General features: G+C 45.1%; 1 protein-coding gene across 1 annotated transcript in view; it reads right to left on the bottom strand.

Annotated features, from left to right (window-relative positions):
• Positions 1-14,601, bottom strand: part of SETD9 (SET domain containing 9) — a 109,308-nt gene that overhangs the window by 46,470 nt on the left and 48,237 nt on the right. The window contains exon 3 of the mRNA XM_086960651.1: positions 4,707-4,830. Coding sequence (XP_086816777.1) covers positions 4,707-4,830 — 124 coding nt within the window. The remainder of the gene's footprint in view (positions 1-4,706; positions 4,831-14,601) is intronic.

Genomic DNA, 14,601 nt, shown 5'->3' with positions numbered 1-14,601 from the left:
ATTCACCGCCCTGCCGTTCGGTCTTTCTTCGGCCCCGTGGTGCTTCACGAAGGTCCTTCACCCGGTGGTGGAGTTTCTCAGAAGCCAGGGGGTCCGTATGATAGTATACCTAGACGACATCCTCCTCATGGGACAGTGCCCAGAGGTGCTGGCAGGACAGCTGCGTCAAGCTGTCGGCCTGCTTCAGAGACTGGGGTTCGTTGTAAACGGCTCCAAGTCGGTCTTGGTTCCCACTCAGCAGATCACCTTTTTAGGTTTCGTGGTGGACTCGGTACAGGCGGTCTTGAGCCTACCGGGTCGGAAGGTCGCAAAGATCCGACACCTGCTTCGGCAGACGATCGCGAGGGATCGTACGTCACTGCGCCAGTCGCCAAAGTGGTGGGCCTTCTATCTTCATCCATCCAGGCGATTTTCCCTGGCCCGCTGCACTACAGGGCTCTTCAGCGCCTGAAGGCACAGCATTTGCGCCGTGGGATGTGTTACGACCAGTGGGTTCCCCTCACGGACGAAGTGAAGGAGGAGATGTCATGGTGGCTGTCTCACATGGAGGCATGGAATGGGCGAGCGATCTTCGGGTCGGCTCCGGACTTGATCATAGAGTCCGACGCAAGCAGGTCGGGCTGGGGCGCCCGGTGCGGGGATTTTTCCACCGGCGGCGCCTGGTCGTCAGCAGAACAACAGTTGCATATCAATTGTTTGGAGCTCCTTGCGGGCTCCTTCGCGGTTCGCTGTTGGACCAAGGATTCGGTCAAGGCTTGTGTCCTGCTACGGATGGACAATATTTCGGCGGTCCGGTATGTGAACCACCTGGGAGGTCCTCGGTCCCGCGCTTTGGCGGATCTAGCGAAGGACTTCTGGGATTATTGCCTGTCTCGTCACATTGCGGTGACGGCAGAGTATCTGCCAGGCCAGTCCAATCAAGTAGCGGATTGGCACTCTCGACATCTCAGGGATGCCAGCCAGTGGAAACTGGATCCGGGAGTCTTCCGGTGGCTACTTTCCCTTTGGGGCCCCTTCTCGGTGGACCTCTTCGCGTCCCGTCTCGACCACCAGCTGCCGCGGTTCTACAGCTGGAGGCCGGACCCTCTGGCGGAGGCCACGGACGCGTTCTTACAGGATTGGAGTCGGGAACAACCGTTTGCGTTTCCCCCGTTCTCCATGATCAGGCGAACGGCGGCTCAAATACGCCGCCAGGGTGCGGACCTGGTGTTGGTTACACCGCTGTGGAGGTCTCAAGTATGGTTTCCGGTTCTTCTGGAACTTTCCTGGGATTTTCCAATCCTACTCCCCCTGTTTCCGCTACTCCTGACGAGCCCGGATCAGGAACCTCACCCTCTCGTCGTGCAGAACACTCTCCGCCTCGTGGCGTGGAGGCTCTCAGGAGACGCTGGACGCTCCCGGGCCTTTCGGGGTCAGCTGAGCACTTGCTCTCCAAAGCATGGGCCGATAGTACGACGAAGCGTTACAGATCCGCTTGGCTTAAGTGGATGCGTTGGTGTTTACGAAGGGATCTGGATCCCGTGGTCGCAGGCCTCGTTCCCGTGCTGAATTTCCTAGCGCATTTGGCCGACAAGGGTCTAGCGTATAGGACGATCAATGCTATTCGATCGGCGATTTCTGCTGGCCATGATAACATCGATGGCCATCCGGTAGGGGAACATCCTTTTGTGTGCCGGCTTCTGCGAGCTGTTCGCCTCGCGCTGCCGCCAGAACCCAGGTACTCCGTCCTTTGGGACGTCAATTTGGTTCTGAATTTGTTCCTGTCGTGGCCGGCCAATTCCTATCTGTCTCTTAAAGAGCTGTCGGCGAAGTTAGCCATGTTGTTATGTCTGGTCTCTTGTAGGCGCGTCTCGGACGTGCGCGCGCTGGATGTTTCTGCACGCATTTTTTCCCCGGATGGGGTTACCTTTACGGTGGGCCGACGCACTAAGACGTCGTCGCGTTCCATTTCTTATCCAGCCTTTACTGACACTCCTAAGTTGTGTGTCTTGCAATGCCTCAAAGCTTATGAGGACCTGCATTTGGATCTGCGCCCTCCGGGCGAGCGTCAGTTGTTGATTGCCCTGCGGAAGCCACACAAAGCTGTCTCTTCCCTCACTATTGCTCGGTGGGTGCGTTGGGTCATGCAGGAAGCGGGCATCAATACTTCTCTCTTTGGAGCACACTCCGCCAGGGGGGCCATGGCCTCTAAGGCATTCTCGGTGGGTGCTCGTCTGGGGGACCTTATGCGAGCTGCGAACTGGTCCTCGGATTCCACCTTCAAGAGGTTTTATTTTAAGCCGGTGGTGGATTTGGCTCAGTTGGTGGTAAGTAAGCTTTAAACTAGCATAATCTGAAGCCTCCGGTCCTGACATAGAATCGAAATTTGCCTAGCTTACGTAACGGTAAGTTTCAATTCTATTAAGGACACGGAGGCGAGGATTATCCCACCCGGACTACGGTGGTGTCTCTACCCACCCGTATGGCAGTAAGTAAAGCGTTTTCCTTTACGTTGTCAGTACTGTGTTGTTCTCTGCATGCTCCTCGCCTTGTTGTCGCATTTCCTGGGCCACCTCGCTGATGCTGTTCCTTTTTTGGCAGGCAACGACGGTGCTAAACAGGACCAATGAGGCTTAAGCGTGATCTGCGCGAAGAAAGAGGAGGAAGATGATGGGAAGTCCGGTTATATAGGGACGATGGACAGAGACAAAGGACTGTGGACTATTATTATAAGCAAAGAGACTCTTGGGAGTTGTTGTTGATTTTTTGTTGAACATTACGTCAATGCTTTATGTTTAAAGCATCTTGTGTTCTTATTATATCTTTTCCTGAGCTGCTGTGGTTTCTTTATGTTAATAAAGCGAAGGAAGATATAGCATAATCCTCGCCTCCGTGTCCTTAATAGAATTGAAACTTACCGTTACGTAAGCTAGGCAAATTTCGATTCATTATTGATCTTATCGAGCTGACTTTTTGATGCTAAAGCTTTATGCTTTCCTTCTTACTCTCTCGAACTGGAATGCTTAATGGGCTCAGCCTGACACCGTTCCACCAATTCTTATAATAGGGATTGCTTCCTGAATGGAATGTTCTTAATGCATTTATTATGATTTTTATTGAATAATATGGACTAGTGATTTCTCTTCTTATTTGAGGACTAAGATTAATACGATTTAACTTGCGATTTTAAAAAAGATAAATTACTAAAGTGATTGGATTAATAAAAGCCTTTGACTTCTACTAAATCTCTTTACTGACTGAAAATAGATTAGTGATTGTTAATATAATGTTTGTGAAGTACAGCTCTTGATGTTCTCTAAATCAACGGCAAAGATCCATTGCCTCTCGAAGCCCTCCATTTTTGGTACACAATCTCTACTCACCTGGAGAATAGCATCCCTATCTATAATTACAAATGTGTGTGATGATCGCCCTTGGGATCCTCCTGGGTTTAATTGGCCAGGCTCCTGTGTAACCTTTCTACTGAGAAAGGCCTTTTTGTTTCAGATTTTTAAGAAGCAAGTCTTCCGCAAACAATTCAGGGTTTATACCTTCCGATGCTCGGGAAACTCCACAATGCGTAATATTTTTGAGCGTAGAACTCTACTCTACACCCTCCACCCTTGCCACAGTGAAGACAGAGACAGTAGTTTGGTCACCACACTCAAGCACTTTTCTTTGTATGTTTTCTGTGAGACCCTCTCTACTGTAGCCCCCATTGAAATCTCCTCTCAGTAGGGTGAAATCAGTAAACACTGTATCCATATTCTGTTACAGCAATGTCCTGGTGTTCCTTACCGCTGCTAAAAAATGTTGTCCCTGTTCCGTGAACGGCTGATTGGGAGCTGGTCCTCCTCCGTACGGTAGAGCACCTTAAAAAGCGTACTTGTCACTTGTGTCCTCTGTCTCATCCCCATCTTTGTCTCTTTGAGGCAAAATATGAATGGATAGATAGCTTTGTGAGTACCCTGCCCAGGTTAGGGTCCAAATCGTATTAGGGTTCCTTCCCGAGGCTACTGTTGCCACTCTTTCAGGCCCTGCACTCGTCCCTAGACTCCTTTTGTCACTCTCTTTACTGCCCTGAGAGGAGGGGGTGACCTGTTCACCCCTAACCTATTGGGCTGCACTTTAGTGTGTTCTGGAAGCCCCTGCCAGGTGACCGCTCGTCCTTACATGGATATCCTTTTGCAGGGAAGGCACAATACACAGCCCATGTGCTCACTGTCTGCCGTAAGTCATCGGCTGTGGCTCCTTCTCTTCACTGTATGTGTTACACTGCAAGGCAGGGCCTCTCCATTCTCCCAAGTACCAGAGATTCTCTGGCCTTTCAAATTTTACCATGGCACCTACAATCAAAGCCCTGATTCCTAGGCCGCACTCCCCGCTGTTTCCTCAGCACATGCAAAGCTTTACATTGACCAGGTTGCCTCTCTTCCAGCGGCTGCTCTCCCTCACATGCTGTTCTTTCTTTTAAAGGAGACCACAGTCTAACTAATCATCTCAGGTGCTCATTAAGTAGATCAGGCTCCCTCCCTAAAAAGACTTTACAGGATTACATCGGATCATGAATCTGTGGCCAGTAGCCTCTGTAATGCACCGCCAAGTTGGTCATGCCCTAGCTAGGTCAAACCCTTTTGGCTGTATTTTAGTATCTTGTTTGGCATACTTGTACCATTTGTTAAGTAAATATCTGCATTTTACTAACTTTTGGCAGAAGAAATGTTTACCTGTAAATACATTTTGATATCCCTTTGTTGTTCCCATCAATAAGGATGCCATCAATGCACCTAAAAATAAATGGATTTCCAATCGACTGGAACAAGATTGGCTCATACCCTTGATATATGGCACCTGAGAAAAGAGAAAAAAAGAGTAAATAGACTTTACCATTTCATAAGTCATTGAACATCAGTAGTCCTAATCACTGTGAAAAAATTTAAATCAGATATGACAATATAAGAAGGAATGATGTATAATAAAATTGGTGTAGAAAGACTTGACTGCAATATGTCTCAACCTCCCCCAAATTCTTAAACCATCCACCTGCAAAAAACTCCGTTACTGTTAGCCTCCTACTGCTGTTTTTTCCCTATTGAGAGGCAGGAGTATTTTCAGATCATTTACAAGACTTTATGGGAGACTTGTTGCCCACAACTGGGATTTGTAATTTTTTGAGATCCATTAAAGGGTGCAGAGCCAATTCAAGCAGCAGCCCAAGGACATTTAAAGTTAAATAGGTTCTTGCAGCCCTAAAACCAGTTTGATCACTTGATCCCAGTCTTTCATGAAGTTAAGCCTTGTGTAGTAAATCCAAGGCTGGTTAATGGGATGCAAGTCATATTCGGCAGAAACTGTCTGCAGCGATTAACGTGCCACTGGAACTACCACAAGAATAGCAGAGGTGTACAATTTAAAAAGAAATATCCATTTGTCCAAAGGATGGTATAATTCAGAAATCTACTTGACCTGCACTTGCTCCTTTTGTTCACACATTATGGGAGCTTTCTCTATATATTGGCTTAATGACTCCTAAGGAGCTTTCCTTGACATACTAATCCCTCCAAGCCACAACGGTATCAGACTTGATAGAGCTTAGAGACCGGGTGGAGGCATCGCCTGTATACATCATATCAGTCTCATTGCTAAACAGTCCCCCTCTGCAACTCTCTCCTCTTGTAAATATCTCTGCATAGACATCATCAACAAACACAAACCCTCATGCAACCAGCAAATTTTCTACCATCCTCCAGGAGACAACCTCCCTCTGTTAGAACAAACTATGGAAACCATCTCATCTAACTTGGGTCTTCATTGTCCCCAGATCTTCTGGGGGACTTCAATCTACATTGGAATGACCAGAATGAATAGCCTTAAAAACTTCCTAGCTGACTTCAACCTGACTCAATTTTGTCACAGCCTAATGCTTAACTTAGGCGCGACTTGCGATCTAATCTACGCCAATCCCAACTCCATTTATCTGGAATCGATTGCCCCTTGTGACTAGTCGGATCACCACTATATCATCTTCCTCATCTTTGAACGATGGAACACCAAAAGTCTCCAACCCAAGAAACAGAGACACTTGAAAAGATAGCTTCAAAATGCAAACATAAATGAGCTCATATCCGGTTGCAACGTATCCCTGCCTCCTCCTATGCTCATGTTAGATGTCCATGAACTCACTGAGCACTACAACAACTCCATGCAGAAAGTCCTGGATGTAATTGCCCCATTCAACTAAACAGAAAGTCCAACAAAGACTCCAAACCATGGTTCAATGACAGCCTAAACTCAGACAGACGCAACCTGAGACTAGCAGAACGCTCACGGAGATCATCTCCATCTACTGAACTCGTTTAGCTTTTAAGAATGAGAAGAAGTAAGTACAACAAACACATCAGAACGTCAAAAGCAACATTCTTCAGAAGCCAAATGGACAAAGCCAAAAATCCCCCCAAAATGCTGCTTGATCTGATTAAACTTCAATCCAAATACACTACCACTCAATCGCAACTCATCTCCAGTCCACAATGAAACTGCGAGGACTTTTCCACCTTCTTTCTTGAAAAGTCTAACAAGATCAAATCAGATCTAAGGTCCGCCCTGACAGATCCATCATTCTTACCAGACCCACCCTTCCCGTCGCACCCCCATCTTGTTGCATGCCACTCTACGAAAAACAATACCTTCTGGAGTCAATTCTCACCCGTTAACGACACATCCATTCTCAACATTCTTTCTACCCTGAAACCCTCTAATCACTTCAACAATCCCCTTCCCTCCAAATTCTTTAAGGGATGATAAGGACACTAGTCCCACTCTGGACCAAGATTATTAATGCCTCCCTACTCCTTAAAGACTGCCTGAAGACTACCTAGCATCCATAAAAAATGCCTGAAGACTACCTAGGCTCCATAAGGACTGCACAAAGACTATATAGGCTTCATAAATGCTGCACAAACACTACCTGGCCTCCATAAAGACTGCATGAAATCTACCTAGCTCCCATAAAGACTGGCTGAAGACTACCTAACCTCCACAAAGACTGCCTGAAGACTACCAAGCCTCCGTAAAGACTGCCTGAAGACTACCAAGCCTCCGTAAAGACTGCCTGAAGACTACCTTGCCTCGAGAAAGACTGTACGAAGTCTATATAGCCTGCATAAAGACCCCGCAAAGACCATCTAGCCTCCATAAACACTACACTAATGCTATCTAGCCTCCATATAGACTACACGAGACTATCTAGCCTCCGTAAAGACTGCACGAAGACCATCTAGCCTCCATAAATGATTTTCATTATGAAAGAGCCAGCAAGTCATACATCTGAACCACTGCTGTGAATGCTATTTCGCAAGCATTGTGCTTTTGGATTCACTGGAAGCCTTTGGTTCAAATGGAGCTTTAGTAATCCTAACCAGATTAACGTGCAGACCTCAAGGACTGAATAGATCCATTGCAGGGTGACACCAAGAAATATGTGTCATGGTGTCTCTCAACTTCAGGCTTCAACATACACACCAAAACTAATCTGGAATATTTCTGTAAAGCATAATGACAACCAACATGCACGAGTTTATATCTTGATTGTTAAAGGGGAATGAGAACAAAAGACAACTGGTCAAAAGAATAACTGTGAGGTTATCTGGAAGACCCAGTAACAGAACTAAGCCACGCATTCCACTGAGGGTAGGAAGCGTACATAGGAATTTTCCACAGCAGTTGCACAACACTACCTGTTAAAAAATCCATAATGTCAACACTTGAAACTGGCCATAGAAGCAAAGAAATTAGTTTACATAATATGTAAGAAACTAGTGTATTTAGCATAATGAATGCTCCCAATTTCTACATTTTTGCATTGATAGAGGATATGTTGTAGTCACATAACTATCTTGCTTAGAGAAGATGAAGATTTGGGTTGTGGGCAGTAAGGAGAAAGACACCACGCCATGAAATAGAACATTTAACTGCGCCTTAATGACATGCATGACTTTTGCTGTCTTCACACTATAGGGTATGGTTCCTGGAGTTGATCAGATTGATTCCCCATTGAAGAATCCATCAGACAGAAATATTTGGCAAATAAACCCAGAAAAGTAATTGTAGAGAGTCTAGTCCAAGGATCACAAAAGTAGTCGCTGGCAAAGATCTTAACAGCTGTGAAGTTCCATTGACTAATGCTTGTTTTTTCTGACCCGATGACAAGAACTGCACTTCACTTATACAAAGCGTAGCTTAAAGAATAATATGAATGAATGTGACCAGCATTTCCTGGAACCTTACAGATGCTATTTTTAATGTTTTGTAGTATGATATTATCGTTCTGATGTTTTCATCTTCTTTGGTAAATGAATGACCACACTGAGATTGAGGTGTAGAGAGAACTGGGAAAACCTGTCAAAGCATTCATTGTCAGTTAATATGGGGTGGGGCCATCCCACTATGGCTAAGATCAGAAGCAGCAGTGTGCTGAGTTGAGAAGTAGCAGCCGTGTGTTGAGTTGAGATGAGAAGTAGCAGCAGTGTGTTGAGTTGAGAAGTAGCAGCAGTGTGTTGAGTTGAGATGAGAAGTAGCAGCAGTGTGTTGAGTTGAGAAGTAGCAGCAGTGTGTTGAGTTGAGAAGTAGCAGCCGTGTGTTGAGTTGAGAAGTAGCAGCAGTGAGTTAAGTAGAGCAGTAGCAGCAGTGTGTTGAGTTGAGAAGTAGCAGCAGTGAGTTAAGTAGAGCAGTAGCAGCAGTGTGTTGAGTTGAGAAGTAGCAGCCGTGTGTTGAGTTGAGAAGAAGCAGCAGTGAGTTAAGTAGAGCAGTAGCAGCAGTGTGTTGAGTTGAGAAGTAGCAGCCGTGTGTTGAGTTGAGAAGTAGCAGCAGTGAGTTAAGTAGAGCAGTAGCAGCAGTGTGTTGAGTTGAGAAGTAGCAGCCGTGTGTTGAGTTGAGAAGTAGCAGCAGTGTGTTGAGTTGAGAAGTAGCAGCAGTGTGTTCAGTTGAGAAGTAGCAGCCGTGTGTTCAGTTGAGAAGTAGCAGCCGTGTGTTGAGTTGAGAAGTAGCAGCAGTGTGTTGAGTTGAGAAGTAGCAGCAGTGTGTTGAGTTGAGAAGTAGCAGCCGTGTGTTGAGTTGAGAAGTAGCGTTGTTGTATATAAAGTGGTCCCAGTTGGAACAACATACTAGACACACATAACAATTGTAAACAGTAAAAGTATTTCAAAAATCAATTTTGTAAAGAGATTAGTATGAGTGATGTTCTTTAATATACATCCTCAATGCAAATTAATTGTCTGAACAATCAACAAATGGTAGACATATATATAGTCTCAGTGTCAATAGGAGAAAAGGGGACAGGTGAGGGAGGGGACCGTGATTAGGATAGTGTGGAAGTAGAAGACAAATTATAGGAGCAATGACAAGTGGTCTTATGTACATTCAAAGTTCAGTACCACATTGACATATATACATCGTCATAAATAAATTGTTCCAACTGGGACCACTTTATATACAACATTGATTACCCAGGTCCCAGTGCTATTGGGTTAACCCTTATTTTGTAACACGAGTTGAGAAGTAGGAGAAGTGTGTTGAGTTGAGAAGTAGGAGCAGTGTGTTGAGTTGAGAAGTAGCAGCAGTGTGTTGAGTTGAGAAATAGCAGCAGTGTGTTGAGTTGAGAAGTAGCAGCAGTGTGTTGAGTTGAGAAGTAGCAGCAGTGTGTTGAGTTGAGAAGTAGCAGCCATGCGTTGAGTTGAGAAGTAACAGCAGTGTGTTGAGTTGAGAAGTAGCAGCAGTGAGTTAAGTAGAGCAGTAGCAGCAGTGTGTTGAGTTGAGAAGTAGCAGCAGTGTGTTGAGTTGAGAAGTAGCAGCAGTGAGTTAAGTAGAGCAGTAGCAGCAGTGTGTTGAGTTGAGAAGTAGCAGCCGTGTGTTGAGTTGAGAAGTAGAAGCAGTGAGTTAAGTAGAGCAGTAGCAGCAGTGTGTTGAGTTGAGAAGTAGCAGCCGTGTGTTGAGTTGAGAAGTAGCAGCAGTGAGTTAAGTAGAGCAGTAGCAGCAGTGTGTCGAGTTGAGAAGTAGCAGCAGTGTGTTGAGTTGAGAAGTAGCAGCAGTGTGTTCAGTTGAGAAGTAGCAGCAGTGAGTTAAGTAGAACAGTAGCAGCAGTGTGTTGAGTTGAGAAGTAGCAGCCGTGTGTTGAGTTGAGAAGTAGCAGCAGTGAGTTAAGTAGAGCAGTAGCAGCAGTGTGTTGAGTTGAGAAGTAGCAGCCGTGTGTTGAGTTGAGAAGTAGCAGCAGTGAGTTAAGTAGAGAAGTAGCAGCAGTGTGTTGAGTTGAGAAGTAGCAGCAGTGTGTTGGCTGATGTGAATTCACTACTGGGGAAGTTGCTCGTAATTGGCTGGAAGGTTTGGTAAATTGTTCAGTAAGCTGTCAGGAGTAGATTTTTAGGTGCTTGGTACATGCATTTTGTAACAGAAGGGGCTTCCGCTCTTTTTGTAAATTGAATAAGAGAAGATACATTTTATTTTACACTCTTCAGTGCAGAGTGAGAAAGTTTGTCCTGATTCTTTTCGTTTTCCAGTTTTTTAGAGGCAGTCTACTGAGGGATGTGCCCCAGTAATAATAATAATAATAATAATAAATTTCTTTATTCGGTTTTTGGCAATGCAAAACCATAAAAGCAGTCGCAAAATTCATACATTTTCAATTTAAAAAGGACTGAATTAATACATACATACAATACATTGATACATGTAATTCAGATTTTTATAGGTTGTTCCTATGCCTAATAATGCATTTAAAAAAATTGAGTACGTGATAACAGGTGCGTTCAGAGTCTAGCATCTGTAGGGATAACATGGCGGGCCGACACTGTCTAAGACCCCAACTTTTTAACAACGGAAATAGCCAGATATTTCTGTGGGTGTGAAAATATTTACAAAACAGTATTGTGTGGATACATGACTGTGGAGACATGTCGTCACATGGGCAGAGAGCCAAATTTACGTCCCAAGTATTTTTTTCTGGAAAGGCCACAAGCCTATGAAAAAGATTCAGTCTAAACCTTGTCAGGAGCATCTTGTCGTATGTGCTGAGTTCTAATGTGAGGTAGAGCTGGATTTGCGGGGTATGCTGTATCATGTTCGCATGGACCACAGATTGTTTGGTCGATAGCAGGGTAAGTCTAAGGGACTCTAAGTGGCTCAACGCTATTTTCTTCAGGTCTCTCTTTGTTATTTCAGTTAGTTTCTCTGGTGTAGTATAGTACTTTTCTAGGCCCAGGTCGGAGAAAAAATGTCTGACATAGGTAAGCCATGCTATTTTGTGCGCGTGATCCAGTGCCATGGAGTCCTCTAAGATGTGCTTGGTCAGTACATTTTTGTCCGACAGCCAGATACGTCTCCAGAGTAGCAATGGCTGAACCTTTATCAAGTCTTCTATATATGGGATTCCCAGTTCCACATGGCAAGGGTAGATGGAAGAACACTTTGGGGCAGATAAAAGGAATCTCATAAATGAGTTCTCTGCTATTTGAAGTGAACCAGTGTCTGCATGTCCCCATACACCGGCCCCATAGAGAGCGATGGCTTGGCATTTTGCTGCATAGATTTTTAGGAGTTCAGCCGGTGGTCTCCTTCCAAGTCGCTGTGAAAAGTTCATCAATGCTACAATTGCTCTCTTAAACAGGTGCCTCCTGGACTCAACAGCTGCCCTCCAGTTTAGTCTATCATCGATCATAATACCCAGATAAGGGTACTGGGGAGTCCTCTCAAGTTTTTGGTCATTTAGGTAAATGTTCTTTGTGGGTTTTCGCCCTCCGCCCGCCACCATAACAAATGTTTTTTTTACATTTATGTGTAGATCTAAGGCGCTCATGAAGTCAGCATATTTGGTTAGAGATTTCTGGAGCTCGATTGGTGTGCGTGCTAAGATAACTGCGTCATCCGCGTAGAGCAGTGCGGGGATCAGGCGATGTTTTAGTCTGGGGAGGTCCTGCCCCCCCTCAGCATCATCTCCTCCAGTCCGTTGGCATACAGGGAGAAGAGGAAGGGGGCTAGGACACATCCCTGCCTTACTCCTCGTTCTACTCTGAACGGCGCGGTGAGCTCTCCTTTTGTCCCATAACGCACTCTAGCGGAGGCTTCAGCATATAGCTCTCTTAGGAAATCCAAAAGGGGGGGATCCACCCCTATGGTTTCTAGGAGGGTCCAGAGCTTCGCGTGAGATACGCAGTTAAACGCGGAGGACAAGTCCACGTATACCATGAACATTGCCCCTGGCTTTGCGTGGATATACTTGGACACAATCATACTCAGATTGAGGGCCTGTTCTACAGTTCCAAAGCCTTCCCTGAATCCAAATTGCAGGTCCGATAGTATGTTTTTATCGTCTGCCCATTGCTGTAGTTGTTCCAAGACTACTCTGCCAACTATTTTACCCAGGTAGTCTAAAAGTGAAATGGGACGATAACATTTTACGTCCTGGCGGTCCCCTTTTTTGAAAATTGGCACCATGATGGAGTTTGACCATGTCTCCATCAGTCCCAGTTTTGCAGCTGCAGTACATACTCGTGTGAGTATGGGGGCCCACAGATCGGGAAGATATTTGAACAGGTCTACCGGGACCCCATCGGGTCCAGGTGCTTTACCACCCTTACTCATTCGCAGTGCCTGTTCTATATCGAGTAGATCAAATTCTAGTGATATTGGAAATTCAACTGGGGGAAGAAGATGATGTAATTCTTCTATTGGAGATGTTAATTTGAAGATTTTAGAAAAGTGATTTACCCAGGTTTCCTCATCTATGGCGACATCGATCTGGGGTCTGTTGGAATCAGATAACAGGGGGGACTTCACTATCCGCCAGAAAGACTCGCTATTTTTCATAAGTGCGCTTTTATGAAGGTCGTCCCATAGGGCTAGTTTCAGCTCTTGTTTCCTCATCTTTCTGGCCTTGTCGTACTGTAGCCTAAGGTGTTGTATCTGTTGCTGATCTCTAGTTGGTTGCCCAAGGGCCTTTTTTAGATTGGTTTGCGCCTTGGTACATTCATGGTTAAACCATCCAATTGGAATTGAGTTATTTTGTTTCGGGTTTCTGGTCAGCAATACTTTTACTTGCTTTAGGATTGTCTTAAAATTTTCAAGAACTGTACCGTCATCTACTGATAGATCTAAACATTTTGTTATGTTGGTGTAAGTTGTCTTTATTAATGTATTGGTCAGTTTAGTGGGATCAACTTTTTCCCATTTTATGGTATATCCATTTCTTTTGCCCAATTCAAGCCTATTTTGGGATAGGGTATTTGCTATTGTTGTTGTGTGGGATATTGATGGTTCAGTTGGAGGTCTAACCTAAGAGCGGAGTGATCGCTTAGGGTGTTTTGCATGAGTTTGAAATCTCTACTTAGATGTCTCAGTCCATCTGTCAAAAGGATATAATCAACGGTGGTCTCGTGCCCCCTCCCTCGATATGTAGGTTCTAATAGGTTCTTGATTGGATCTATTTGATTTACTATTTATAGTTCGAGATCTGAAAGGAGATTATTCATGGCTAACCCCGTTCCTATATGGGGGAAGTGTACAACATTGATTACCCAGGTCCCAGTGCTATTGGGTTAACCCTTATTTTGTAACACGAGTTGAGAAGTAGCAGCAGTGTGTTGAGTTGAGAAGCAGCAGCAGTGTGTTGAGTTGAGAAGTAGCAGCCGTGTGTTGAGTTGAGAAGTAGCAGCAGTGTGTTGAGTTGAGAAGTAGCAGCAGTGAGTTAAGTAGAGCAGTAGCAGCAGTGTGTTGAGTTGTGAAGTAGCAGCCGTGTGTTGAGTTGAGAAGTAGCAGCAGTGAGTTAAGTAGAGCAGTAGCAGCAGTGTGTTGAGTTGAGAAGTAGCCGCCGTGTGTTGAGTTGAGAAGTAGCAGCAGTGAGTTAGGTAGAGCAGTAGCAGCAGTGTGTTGAGTTGAGAAGTAGCAGCCGTGTGTTGAGTTGAGAAGTAGCAGCAGTGAGTTAAGTAGAGCAGTAGCAGCAGTGTGTTGAGTTGAGAAGTAGCAGCCGTGTGTTGAGTTGAGAAGTAGCAGCAGTGAGTTAAGTAGAGCTGTAGCAGCAGTGTGTTGAGTTGAGAAGTAGCAGCAGTGTGTTGAGTTGAGAAGTAGCAGCAGTGTGTTGGTTTGAAAGTGGCTGATGTGAATTCACTACTGGGGAAGTTGCTCATAATTGGCTGGAAGGTTTGGTAAATTGTTCAGTAAGCTGTCAGAAGTAGATTTTTAGGTGCATGGTACATGCATTTTGTAACAGAAGGGGCTTCCGCTCTTTTTTTAAATTGAATAAGAGAAGATACATTTTATTTTACACTCTTCCGTGCAGAGTGAGAAAGTTTGTCCTGATTCTTTTCGTTTTCCAGTTTTTTAGAGGCAGTCTACTGAGGGATGTGCCCCAGTAAGCTGGGGCTTCTGGAGGTCTGCAGGACCAAGGACAACTCATAATGGATATACCAAGAAGGCATACGCTTAAATCCACAGCCAGTTCAGATATAACCCATTCAGTTAGTGTCTTTGCGCAAAACAGGCAGCGGAGTACAACTACAGATTTGCCTCAAATGAGAGCTACTTCCCTATTTCACGTTTTTCTTCGGCTAGATGTCAGGAGGACATTCTAAAGCATTT

This window comes from Lissotriton vulgaris, chromosome 3_1, assembly GCF_964263255.1.
Source record: "Lissotriton vulgaris chromosome 3_1, aLisVul1.2, whole genome shotgun sequence".
In the NCBI taxonomy this organism is placed as follows: Eukaryota; Metazoa; Chordata; class Amphibia; order Caudata; family Salamandridae; genus Lissotriton; species Lissotriton vulgaris.
This window is presented reverse-complemented; position numbering and strand designations above follow the sequence as displayed.